Genomic DNA, 14,324 nt, shown 5'->3' on the forward strand with positions numbered 1-14,324 from the left:
TGTAGCTTTTTTGTTGTTAATGGAATGCATAACTGAACCTATTTAAATCACCAGTATGTGCTTCAACGTTGTATCCAATGTGATTTTTATGTAATTTGGTATATAATCCTTCAGAAAGGGTTTTACTACTGGATATCATAGGGAGGTGCAGATTTAAATTCAGACGTACCTATAAATGTGAGAACATAAAATAAATACTTGTTCAGAAATGAACCATACATTGACTGGATTGCGATGTTAGTGGGGCGTACCATGTTTTGGGGTGCAGGGAGCACAATAAGAGGGAAACGGCAGATCAGTTAACTCCTCCCATCACATGCTGCTGGTGAGGAACATGTGCTTTCTAGAGATGTCTCATAAATAGACCCCATTACACCTCACTGTCTCTTCTCCCTTTTATCACTTCTATTTTTCTGAGGACTTTTTTGTCATCTCCAGGGATTTGCTACACACACACACAGACAGGGAGAGAGAGAGAGAGAGAGAGACCATTATTTCATATGTGTATAGTGCATTTATGACGATGCAGTTGCAGCTAATGAATATTGTTTTTCTCTGAGTGTCTTTTTGTTTGTGTTTGACTATCAACACCTAAAGTACACTCAGTGATGCCAGAGACGTATCAAGTACACACACAGTAATGCCTCCAATGATGCCGTAATCATTTAGAAGTAGACAAAAATATTAATATGCAACTTATCAACAAAATAAATGCGGAGGTAGACATGCGTGACACATCAGATGACGTCTCATAGCAGAGGCTTAAAGATGACAATAGTTTTAAACTGAAAGGCAAGTCTTGGAATTGTGTTTGCAACTAATATACAGGGAGCTAAAGCACTTTAGCTAAATACCCTCATAAACTCTATTCCCTCTATATACATTTTTTTTGTTTTCTCAAAAGCAATCAGACACATTGCTCAATTAATAACAACATAGTGAATCATTGAGTTATTTCCCATGAAGCCAGTTAAATGGGATAAAATCAGTGGTTAAGTTAGCTAGCTACCTTAGCCAGTCATGTTTTTGTTTGCACTTTCAAGCTGCCTCACAATGTCAAAATATGATTATAGACAGTAGTTCATCCCATGCTATCAGTGTGAAAACCCTGAAAGCTGACAACTTTGAGGAAGCAAAGGTATATTTTCTTCCATTGTTTCTATAATTGACTGTGCATGACACCTTCAACTTCTACAGTTTCTGTTGACTGTTGGATGTAGAGTAACACAAACGGAATGCACTGTCTGTGTGTCATACAGGCCTGTCCTGAGTCAATGACAGTTCATCTCTTTTCTGGGATTGGTAAATTACATTTTCTAAACATCTCTACTCCTCTACTGGTCCAATGATGAAATACTATTTTTCTTCAATGATCAAAAGTAATGCCCCTAACTCAATGAATGTTTCCAGACCAGAATTAACTAGTGCAGATCCTAGCCCTTTGTGTGATACCCACATCTATAAACTGAATATCATTTGTGTAACTTTTCTCATTTTACCGTTTGTCTCATTCTGCGTGTATGTATTCAATATGCATGTTGTGTAATTGAACACTTCACGTGACTGATGTTTTAAGGAATAAGGAAACCATGAGATATCCGCGGTGCTGGGTCAGCGTGTTTGGAGAGAGGCCCCTGTTTGGAGGTGACCACAAAAGGAACCTGCCTGCCTGACAGACTGAACATTGTGACTTTTTGCTGTGGCAGCCACGAGAGGTTAGAGAAGGACCCCAACCCCCCAACAGCCATGGAATATAGACTGAGGCTCTCTTAACATCAGTTGTTGTCTTTTGTAGACTCTGTATCCTGTCAGCTGTTGGTATTTCAGCCACACACGCCACTCAGCCTCAGAGCACGCATGGCTAGCTGCAAAGTATCTGTTTACCAACTCTTGCTCGCTGAACATGTCAGTGAAAGTGAATTGTATTTGAAATCATGGGGTCATTTCATTCAGTAAATATGTAAGGTAATGGTCTCCATCTGTTTCCATCTGTTTCCAGCAAGACATCATAATTATTTTCTCAGTCTGTATTCATTACAAAGTTTATGGTTCAGTGGTACATATCTTGAGGAATCTATGAATCAATGAATCAATAATGATTGTCATCAAATAGAGTCTTAGAGATTTATATTCAACTTGCAGGATTTTATTTCCCATCCCTTTAAGATCTGCAAATAAACTCTAATTTCACACTTGGGGTTTTAGTGTCTCCCTGTTCTTGTCTTCCAATGAGTACTACAAACAGTCACAGTTCTTTGTTCCCAGTGACTCTCAATAGAGTCTTCTAGGGGTATGTTGAGAGGTGTTTACCATTAAACACCCCTTAACCTGCTATTCGTCTTTAGTTTCATTTAGGCGTTGTTTACACGGAGTCTAGTTATTTCTTTTGACTGTAGGCGATATTTGCATCTCTTAATCTGCAATTCCTTAAAGTTCTCAAATGTTACCATTTTTAACACCAGTCTGTCATTGCCTACCCTCCATTTTACAGTGTTTGACAATTGCATGTTAGTTGTAGATGTCAAAAAAAGATGACCCAAGTTGACCTCAGCGTTTGTGTATTTCAGGCAGATCATCATAGTTTTTTCATCCACCCCCCCCCCCCCCATCCCCAGCAGATGTAAACAAATGTAGGCTTTAAACCATACCTAACTATAGTCTACGTAGCCAATATTGGAAGAACTTGACATGCTGTTATACTGCTATTGTACTGGACCATAACAACAGAATAACTGTTTGGCAATTGTCTTTTGGCATTCTGTAACCGACAATTGTTTATGTCCATCACAGAGCCTACGGATGCAGCCTACACAGTCTCGAGCGCAATGACATCATGTTCCCTTTCACCTAGTTCCTATGACTCTTAAAGAGGTTACTCTCGGCCATTCAGGCGATGCGAATTGTACCGACCTACCGTTTTCCTTGTGCTGTATATGCTTCCAACAATTCTGATAAGCTTCCCTCCAGCTAGCAGCAATCAAGCAGTACTCTTAAATGTACTATATAAATCGATTGTGCGAAGCATTTATATGTTCTTTAAACTGTAAAATTCACCAGCCATTTAGTTACATCTACCCCTCCCCCTCACCGCACCGAGGTTACTATCGGACAACCATCGGTAGCTCAGTTCTGATATCTCCCATATGGACAAACCACGAACTCCTTTGTTTGAAGCGGTGCAAAATAAACGAGACTCATTCTCAGAATGTACCACACACACGTTATCTTCAGGTAGGAGTATTGAAAGAAAATGTCTCACAGTACAAATGGAACATAGGCTAATGTCTGTCAGCAAGCAGGATATGCCCGGAAAATCCATCTCGTATCGCTTGAGCCCGAAATGGTGAATGACTCAGATCAACAATAACGAATTCTGTCATATAGTGGTAGTAAAACTCCGTAGACTTGCAGTCTAACCAACGGATAGGATATAGCTGCTGTCTATTCATAATAATCACCTGCCAGTAAGGCTAGACGTTAATATGAAATATTCATGCTATTAATAACCAAGAGAAAATGTCATTTGAACGCAAGTTATGTTTAATGTAAACTGCATAAGCCACAATCAGTAGCCTATCCCAAAACATCTGGGGTTAAAATGTTCTACTCAGCAACAATTTCAGTTTTCTGATTGGTTGTCTACAGCAATCACAATAGGGGCATCACAACATTGAATATAGACAAACCAGCATAATAGCATGAAGGTTTACAGGACGATTACAGAAATCCTGTTCGAAATCGTAATATCGACAATGACTATGAACGATGTGACTTGTCTTCAAGTAAACATTCTCAAAATTATTTTTCTCGCAGTTGAGACTGGCAAAAAGTCCTGCACTCTTAAAAGGGCAACTGACAAGACGAAAGGAAGACACTGGGGACATTAATCAGTGAAAAGAAACTTCAGTAAATCAGGTCGTCCTGGCAATCTACACGTCTGGGCCATTTACAGTCCGTAGGCCTTTAAATGAGAAGGGAGGAAACAAGAATGTGCATCCACCTTAGCTCATCCGAAAAATGAAGGACAGTTACCAAATATAAGGTAAATATGCAAAGAAAATAGGCTACTGCCCACACTCTAGTGGGCCTACTCCAAACCAGTGGTGCCAAGTTAGCTTGGAGGCACTGTTTGACAGCGTGTGGACTTTCTCTCTTTTTCTTTTGTAGCCTATAAGATTATTTAATTCATTGACTTTGATTACAAGCTACACTAGCAGACATCTACTTAACTGCAGAGTAATGTCTGTAAAGTTGTGAGGATGATGGATAAAAATGGCATTCGTTGTTTATTGTCCTACGTGTAGTAAATTTGAAGTTCAAATTCGAACAAATACATCTGGAGGTTAATTGCAGAAACCTACCCTGTATTTGTGGTCTGACCTGTGAATACTGTGCAGGAATGTCATGCTGGCTTTTGTTTCTAAAATAGATAGAGAATGGTGACACCCTTGAAGATATAAAAATCAGTCATTCTGACAGATTTGAAACTTTGAAACTAAATTTTACTGATTTAGAAAAAGGACTTTAATACACAATATAGGTCTTGAAGTGTCAAGACTGAAAATTGCAGTATGCTTCAGTAGTCAGCACATGTAATATGCTTTAGTAGTCAGCACATGTAATTTGATACAAACAAATAGCCTAATTGACATTTAGCCTTAGCCTTATAATTTCCTTGATCATGGGTTCACTCCGACCTTATAGTATCATTTTAACAGCTAGAGAGAAAAATAGTTGACATATATGGAACAATACTTTGTTAATTGTTGTACATTATTTTGGTAATTATAGAGCATGTCTTCAATAATGTGAGTATGTCTTTCATGGTATAGAATAGTTGACCTATTATGTCTCTCTTAACTTTCTATACCCTGACTGTCTTTTTGGGCTCTCTATCCCCGTTTAAACGTGCGGTCCCTCCGTTGCCGCTTTAAGAGGTGTTTTGAGTCTGCACGTGCTTCCCTTATAAGGAACGACCATTACAAACAGCCACGAAGCTTCTGACCGAGAGTAACCTTCTTTCTCAAAGCAGCAGCATCGCCTCCGCTATAAAAGGATGACTGAGAAAAAAGCACGTCTGTAAGAGCCAACGACGTCCAGTGTAGAAGACAACAATCATAATAATAAGGTGAAAAGGAAAAGGTTACATTATTTTCTTCAACGGAATTACAGTTTATGACGGGACGGAAAGCATTTGGGGAGAGCAGAGCGAAGGTAAGAAATTTTGTGTTTTGAGTTTGACTGTTGTTTTACGCAGGATGCTTTGTCTCGAATAAGTTCTGAAGCGATATAAATCATCTCAATTGGTTTGAAACGGTGCTTTTAAAGGACATAAGATGTTGTTGGTTAGTCTTTTAGTATAAACTGACTTGATGACAGTACATATAAATTATTTCTTTCCATTTTCAGTGATATTTGTCGCTCATAAACAGTTCGCCTGTTGTCGTTTTTACTAGCCTATTTCGATATTTTACGCAAAAGGCTAAGCCTAGCGACACATTACTTTGATTACAAAACGTTTAGAGCTCAGTTTGTTTATTTACTGAATATGAGCATCTGTTGTCTACTGTCGAGTGAGGGAGACTGTGCTAGGTGACCGAGAGTAACCTCTCGCCAGAACAATGTAGCTCAACGGTGCTCCTGGGTTTTAGCAAAGGTAGCCTTTGTTCCTTTACATGACACCTTTCAAAATGTTATGCATTGAATGTTTTAGCTATGGTCAACGTTTTTTCACGTTGACATCATGGATGGATTAACAGTTAACCTACTGCACACATTTGCTGGCAGTGTGCGGACATCGTTCAACAGATCAAGAACAATGATCATTAACTCTCCGTTAAAATAACAGGAGATAGGACTGATAGTAGGCTGTAGCTTTAATATGACCAATACCATATTATTGACAAATTATATTAGAGTCAGCATTGGCGAAATATCAAACTGGTCGCTTGATAGGTCTAGGCAACCAACTTAAAAATATATATTACATGAACACCGGAGGATAACAACATCCTAAACGGTCGAGGTCAGGATAAACATGCAGGAATGCTATAAAAAATAGTAAAGTGGAAGTGTAATTATGCTCGATTGTGAGGGTGTATGACTGATTGATTGCATAGCGAGCCAGAGTGTGTATGTGAGAGAGAATCAGAAGATGGGGGGGTTGGTAAAGTATTGTAAACATGAAAAAATACATTGCATATAGCCTACGTTCCACTAGAGGCGCAAAACATCTATTTTCTGTTGTGTCTTGTAAATGAACGTGACTATTGTCTTCATCCTCCGTAAAGTGATGACATAATGTCTATTTCACACTGTCATCAATGAAAAATAAGTGTACCCCTCGTTCTATTCTCGTCCACATGGATAATGCTTCTTGAGGACAATGAGGTGTATATAAAGCTATTCTGGTTACTGACTAATTGAATTGATTTTATTTTGTATATTACGCATGATTGCCTTTCTATGAATCACTTATTAGTGAAATAGCCAAGATCACGTGAAGCTAAAAATGTAAATGCAAGCATAAATATTTCACTTCTATCAAATATACAATGTCACCCCATAGCCAAAATGTGTGGGTGGTACCTAGAATTTTTTTTTTTAAAGGTACCAAAGTCTCTATGTACTTTTGCAACACCAGGTCCTCAAAGTTTTGGAGGTGCAGTATTATCTCACCTTATAAAACCCCAAGTTCACTTGACACGAGAAGAGTCATTTTAGATTCTGACCCGGCAAGAAGTAAAATCTCTCCTCGTTCAATTTGTCTTTGCAGTGGTGAGGTGGTACGGTTGGAGTGGTCCAGAGGCAATATGGCTGTATCTACTCAGCTAGGCTTGCTTTTGTGGAAGAATTTCACATATCGTCGGAGACAAACGGTGAGTCTTAATGCTGAAGAGAGTGACATTTGGATCAGTGAAGACATTTTTACTAATAAAATATAGTAATATTTGGATATACCTGAACATACATTTCACAATAGCTATATCAGAATGTACATTTAAAACCTATAACCAATAGGCCTACTTAAGATATGGAGATATTAGCAGCTGTACAGTTTAAGCCATTGGGCTCATTGTGAGTTGCTAGGGCAGCATGTGTTTGGGTGGGGGTATGTGGCAGATGTCAGGGGGGTTGTTCTGTCCATATCTCCACATACTGAAAGAAGCAAGATTACTAAAGCTAACAGCTCATAAGCCTCTCACTGAATGCCCCACAAAATGGCTGCCACACACATGAACCCACAGTTACTCTTTTAGGCTTGATGAGAGCATAGGACATGCTACATACTCAATGCCCGAAAGTAAAACATGGTATCAAATGACAAACTTGTATAGTGAACTGATAAAGAATTGATACATTTCTAAACGAGAAGGACAAAGTTTGATTTTTTCTGTCCTTTTGTTTTCAGCTCCAGTTGATAATTGAGATCATATGGCCCCTGTTCATCTTTTTCATCCTGATATCAGTTCGTCTGTACTACCCTCCTTATGAGCAACATGAATGTGAGTAACAGCGGTGGTCTTTCTCTGTGGATATTATCTGACACCTCTTTTCATGTTTTATCTTCTCTTCTTTATGACTCCACTGTCACAAGAAAGATCAAAACAGACACCAAAACAGTTATACACGATGTACGCAAAACTACTGAATTACACGACATCAATGACATCATTTCTTATCATATTGTGTTACTGTAGTAAATGTACAAACTGAACACCATATCAGTATAAACAGAAGGCAAAGTACTTAGAAGAGACTAAATGTTTTCCGATAGAGTTTACTTGGAAATAAGGCTGCCTTACACGACAAGTGAAATAGAAGTGAATGCCAAATTAACTGTAAGGAAAGCAATTGAGGTTTTTCAGTTAATCTACCCAGTGCATTTTTCATTTTTATTCATGTAACATATTTCTTAATAGTGGTAATGATGTCTGTCCGTTTGGGGAGCAAAAGACAGGCAGACAGCCTTTAATACTAAAATCCACCATTTAAATGGGACCAGTTCCCATTATGTGGTACTAACATTGAATGTTAAGTATGTGAAGTAAACAAATGGGATTTAAATGCTATACATACATATAATGCATGTAGATACATTGTAATATCCATTTGTTGTGAATAATTTGTGCAACATGTAAACATTTAGTTTATCATTCAGCTCAAGGCTATAGTATTTTAGACCTAAAGGACTTATCCCATAAGGTCAATATTTGCCCTGCTGTGGTACGATATGGTCATGTTGTCCCGAGAAGTAGCCAAGGACACATTGACTATTACCAAAAACAGAAATGCAAGAAATACAGTTGGAAGTTGGAACTATACAGCCTTTTAGCAGTCATTTCTGTGTTATTGTTTTTGTGAAATTTTACAAATGTTTTCAAGATTCAAAAACTGTATTTGCTGCTATGTTTGTAGGGACCTGTCTTTATACTTATATGTCTTTAAGTGTGCTTATACTTATTTGTATTCTGTTATATTTCCTGCCTATAACTCATTTGTGAGATGGCTTGTTCTTTAAGATGTTCTGTTATACTGGTTTGTGCACCAGTTGTCCACCAAGATAGCCTGATGGTAAATGAGTTGGGCAATTTGACAGTTGCAACACTTTAGTTTAAACCAACATGACCTTGGCTGAAATAATACATGTCATTAAGTGACCCTTTTTCGTGGTGCAGAATCTTGTTTGATGTTAAAACATTGCCCCACTGAATTATAGATTTGTTTTTCTCAAATCAATGTTTACAATCTGAAAAGATTTAAACTGTGTGAAATTTGTGATAAATTGTAATGACTTGTTGGTTTAGTCAGTAGTCTGCTCACAACTGCATTTATTATAACTATAATGAAATACTTTTTTCCTGTTGTTTTCCGATTTTTTACATTTTATTCACCATTATGCTGTAGTAACCTTGCGGCTATGTGAAATTCACTGGCACGCGACACCATTTTGTGTTCACGTGTCTTAACAGGGGGATCAATGACCGTTATCTGCCTGTTTGTTTCTATTGATTAGTATAGTGCCCTTAGCTGCCACACGCAAGCATTTTACCCTTTCACCTATTACCCAGTTTAGCGTGGGCTCATTATATTTGCCTTTGAGTTGTTGCAAATCAACTGCTGATGGTTGTACACTGATAAACATGCTTGACTTTGTAGCTTGCCCACTCACTAGGGGTTGGGAAGAGTTCATCTTCCTGTAATAAGCTCAGACTTGAATTATGCTGATAACAACTGATAATGAGTTCTAAGGCTGATAGGCTCCTGTGCTGTATCATGTCTTTGTGAAAGTCTGATACTATTTGTCTGGAAGTTTAAAAAAAGGTATGGTAGTTTTTATTGCTATCAACTGAACCTTTAAATGGATGTTTGTGAAATGCTCTTTGCCCCCCTCTCTTTAGGCCACTTTCCCAATAAGGCCATGCCATCAGCAGGCACACTGCCCTGGGTTCAGGGCATTATCTGCAATGCCAACAACCCCTGCTTCCGTTACCCCACCCCAGGAGAGAAGCCTGGAGTTGTGGGCAACTTCAACGACTCCATGTAAGCTATGTTGCCATACACAGTGGAGAATGAGGAAACTGTTGTGTTAACTCTCTTTTAGCTCTCCTAATATTGCAATAGTCTAATGTGGGCCTGAATCCAAATTTGATCTTATATATTTTTTTTTGTAGCATCTCACGACTGTTTATTGATGCCAAGAAGATTCTCCTGTACAGCCAGAATGATAAGAGCTTTGAAGGATTCAAGGGACTTGTTCGGGCTTTAAGAAAATTGCAACGTAACACTGCTGGTAAGAAACGTTCAACACAATGCACTTTGTCACACAAAAGTCAGACAGACTTTAGAAAGAAAATTCATTCTAATGAATTCTCTAATTAGAAAAAACTGTGTCAGTGCCAGCTTATCAGTTGAAGCCATGGCAATAGAAAGACACTGTTAACTGGCTGGCAGAGTGGAGAGGCCAAGTGATGGATTGTGCACTCATCCCTTTAGTGGTAAAAACAGGACAGATAATACAGACATCTTCTATGAATGCCATGGTTGAATGGTTGGGAGACAGAATTGTGTAACTTATTAGGACAAATCGCTAATTTCCCAATGGTTTGACATTTCAAAGGCATTTTGGAACAAATACTTTTGTTAGAAAGTTAGAACAAATACCTTTAATCCGTGTTAAGGTGAAGAAAAAGGCACAAACTATTTATAAACATACTTTACCTAAATGCAGAGGTCTGAATCAGAGACACGACTTCATCATATCCTGCCCCTAAATCAAATGGGATAAATGCAAGTTGTAAACAAATTGCCCAAGTGCCCCTGTTAACATGGGACTAGGGACTAGGGATGATTCATTAAAAAAACTGACCACGACAATAACACAGCAGGTTGTGCACACACTGAAGTTATACTGCAACTTTTTAAGTAGGCTAGTGAAACTGTTAGGGGCAAACTGTTACGTGTCTGTAAATGATTGATATGCAAACAGATTGTTATTTACTCTGAAATCCTGACTGCTATTTTTAAAAGTCGATATTCAAAGTAACATCTTGTTTGATATTCCGTATGTCAGAAATTGATTGAAAATATAGTTTTATACTTTTGACTAATGAGAAATTGTAAAGGCAGTTTTAAAGTACAGTGAAAAGACATCAGAAATGTATGGATTGATTTGGGAACTCTCGAAAGAGTTCTTAGAAATGTATGGATTGATTTGGGAACTCTCGAAAGAGTTCTCAGAAATGTAGGGATTGATTTGGGAACTCTCGAAAGAGTTCTCAGAAATGTAGGGATTGATTTGGGAACTCTCGAACGAGTTCTCAGTGCGCCTTCGCCCCCCTCCACATTCCTCCTTGATTACTCTTTCCTTCTGTACATTTTGTCCCTCTGTTGGCTGGAACCAAAGATGGGTCAGACTCATTTCCCACTTTTGTTTTCTTTGTGTCTCAGCGCTGGCTGCAGCCCCACTTAGACCTTTTTCTGCAGACAAACTGAGTGCAGATCAGAAAACTCATTGACCTCTCCTCTCCCAAAATCTGTAGCCAAGAACGCTGAACTGAAGCGCTGTGGTATAATCGCCATTTTAGCTGAAGCCAATGCAGGTTTCACTTCCCCATATTGGGCCCGGTGGCAGTTTGTTCCTGACAGGAAATGTGGCACTTCATTCAGCACACTATACCTTACATGACGTTGCATCAGTTTAACATCATGACTAGCTTGCTTGAAAAGCTAATCTTAAAAAGCTAAGTTATGTCAGCAAAATATCTGAGAGCTGAAGGTTTTTTCTACCTCTTCTATTGTATGTTCCTGACAGTACAGTTTTGGAATGATGCTACCGTAAGACATGTATTATTTTCCATCTGGTAATGGTTTCATAATGGCTCCCCAGCTATCAGCGCCGCTCCCCTGAGAAGGTCTTTAGGTGTCTCTGGGTGTCTCACATGAGGTTCAAGACTCTGGTGTGTTTTAATTGTTTCCGCTGAAGGTCCTTGTGGGATTTTTATCTTATGTGTCTCAGGATATCCTGTATGCATTCCTTTTATACTTCAGAATATTGTAATAGCATTGATCTCAACACCATATCCTATTGAAAGGTCAAAAATGTACAAATACGACTGTTTATAAGAATGATACACATGTTTTGGGGCCCTATTTGTTAAAAAAAAAATCCTGCCAGCACAAGTGAAAGATTGTCTGCACAATACAGTGGGTGGACGTCCTGTCTCATGAAAAACATTACGCCATAGCTTTTTAATAAAACCTTCAAAACAACACTTTCAGAACTGAAAGTCTTAGATGGTGAACTTGAGACCTAATGCTGTACAAAGGGGAATGACCTCCAGTAACCCTCAGCTAGAGCAGCTGACTCAAACCGGTTTTCAGTGGTAATGACTTTTCTGGAATGTTCTTCTGACACACTGAATACAATGTCGCTCTCTGACCACGGACCACACTGCCAGCTGATTACTCTTTATGCAGCCGCACGCAAAGCAGCCAGACTGCTAATATGCCTTTCGCACTCTTATCTGAATGACCCATTTGTTTAGATGGGAGTCTGTTGTATCTAGCTCAGTAGATGTTAATTCAGATGGGCCAACAATTGAATGTCATCAGTATAACACTGGCCATCAGCCCTCATCCTGCTGAATTCTGATGTCATATTTTATATTTATAAAGGGCTAAACACATTTACCTGAAATCAATGAGCATTGATTAATGTCAATTAAGTGTTATGTTATTGTTTGTTTAAGTTAAGACAGGGACTAATGCCGTTTTCACTGATCGATAACTGAACATAAGGAATTATTATCAGCAATTGTTATTAACATTAACAGTGATTATCTCTGTTTAGATCTTTAGCAGAATAGAACTCCACTGATGTCCATAATTAGTGTTTAATAACTGTTCTCCTTTTACTCAGGTTTCAAGCTGAAAGACTTTCTCCGTGATAATGAGACCTTGTCTGGGTTCCTGGAGCGGAATGCGACTCTTTCAAAGCACGCCGTCCATCAAATTGTGGAGGCTGACGTTAACCTGGAGAAGGTATGGCTTTCAGTCTGTCCACTAAACCCAGCTCTGATCCAGCTATTTGTTTTTCAGATAGCTGATACCTTTTTAAGAGCCGCACACTGCTAAATATTTCCTGTAAAAACTACAATCAGTCACTGGCAGCTTTTGTCCACTAACATAGTGTAGTTCTTTTCCAGTTTTTTTATCGGCATAGTATTCTCAGTAACAAGAAGCCAAGTTTTCCATTATCTCCAGTAAATTTCCAGAGGAAGGTCAACAGTGAGTCACTGTTTTCAGTACTTTACTGTTTTTTTGTCTACAGTAGGAATAAGCCTACTGTAAAAAAACAAAAACTAAAAACAGCAGTATCTTACTGGCAGCAATTGGCCGGTAAACTATGTAATGTTGTTTAGAGTGATATACTGTTTAACATATGAAAGTACCAATAAACCTCTAGCAGATGCACAGTATACATCTTCATCAGCATGTATGCATCCTGGGGATTAAACCCATGGTCTTGAGGTTGTTGTCCCCCTGCTTCACCAACTGAGCACGGGTGAAAACATACAATCTACTTTTAGTACTGTCAGAAAATCACATTTCAAATTCATGAGAAGATATTGGAACAACAACTGGCAAGTCATTCTCTAGCTCAACAGGAAGGGCAGTTGATAAAGCAATGCGTTAGCAGCACTGAAGTCATGGTTTTGATTCCCAAGAGGTGCATAATGATAAAGTCTGTATGCTATTCTCACTTTGTTTAATAAAATAGACCGCTAAGTTCATAAACATAAATATGAGCATTGTAGCTTCTTTTTACATATCCATATTGCACAATCCCATACTGATGCCAACTGGTTCAATTGTCAAATGATGCTTGTGAAGGTCCTTATCTGGTGTAATAATTATGATGCAAGTGTTCTAACTGTCAGGGGAATCCCTGTGACCCCCAAAGGACAGCTGGGTGTAGGGATGACTGGTAGAATGTCTTGCCTAAGCAGCGTCTGTGCTGTGGGGAGAACAGTGCTCCCATCTGCTCAGCAAGAATCTGTGCTGGCTGCTGTTTTTGAGGCCAGCTGTCACATGACTTTCCACCATCCCAACCCCCTCCCCCTCCTATTTTTCTTTGGGCTCACGTGCCCAACACTCTCGCCTGCGTCCCAGTGGCGTATTGGATATTCAGCACTGTTCTCCACTCAGCTCTCTTCCCTTCCCTTCCCACACACACACACACACACACACACACACACACACACACACACACACACACACACACACATACATACATGCTGAAGGTCATGTGTGGTGAAAGACTAAATTGTGTTACATTTTTGTTTTAAAATGGAGGACTGTACTTGAAAGGTACTTTAAAGCCTATTACTTTCGGGATTTAAACGTTTTATTTTAAATGATCAAAACATTGGGTCATTTTAATATTAAGGTTTGGGAAAAGACAGGGATTGAGTTGGTGAGAACAATACAGCCCACAATCATTGAAAAGGCATAGAAAAGCAAACACAAAATCACAGTAATTCTCATGTTGTTGACTGTGATTGAGTGAGTGAGCGAGCAGGGCAGAGCGAAACATTAAAGAATCTCCGAGCACAGGCCGGTTCACTCACGGAAAGCATGTCATCTGTGGATGCGCTCTGCTAAACACTGAAGCACTCACACAGATCCTGCCTATTAGGAAATAAGCAGAACATATGGCTTTGTTCAAAATTGTGCTGATAGTTCTTGTACCTAAGTCAGTCACAATGTTAAAGATTGTATGTGTATTGTATGTTGAATGTCATTGTTTCAATGACATTCAT

General features: G+C 38.9%; 1 protein-coding gene across 2 annotated transcripts in view; it reads left to right on the top strand.

Moving 5' to 3' along the window:
- The first annotated feature begins 4,978 nt into the window (after window positions 1–4,978).
- abca1a (ATP-binding cassette, sub-family A (ABC1), member 1A) overlaps window positions 4,979–14,324 on the top strand; it is a 28,997-nt gene continuing 19,651 nt past the window's right edge. For both annotated transcript variants that reach the window (XM_042704549.1, XM_042704550.1), the window contains exons 1-6: window positions 4,979–5,214; window positions 6,776–6,878; window positions 7,412–7,505; window positions 9,402–9,543; window positions 9,675–9,793; window positions 12,422–12,543. In XM_042704549.1, the coding sequence (XP_042560483.1) occupies window positions 6,813–6,878; window positions 7,412–7,505; window positions 9,402–9,543; window positions 9,675–9,793; window positions 12,422–12,543 (543 nt within the window). In that variant the 5' untranslated portion in view covers window positions 4,979–5,214; window positions 6,776–6,812. The remainder of the gene's footprint in view (window positions 5,215–6,775; window positions 6,879–7,411; window positions 7,506–9,401; window positions 9,544–9,674; window positions 9,794–12,421; window positions 12,544–14,324) is intronic.

This window comes from Clupea harengus, unplaced genomic scaffold, assembly GCF_900700415.2.
Source record: "Clupea harengus unplaced genomic scaffold, Ch_v2.0.2, whole genome shotgun sequence".
Classification (NCBI taxonomy): Eukaryota; Metazoa; Chordata; class Actinopteri; order Clupeiformes; family Clupeidae; genus Clupea; species Clupea harengus.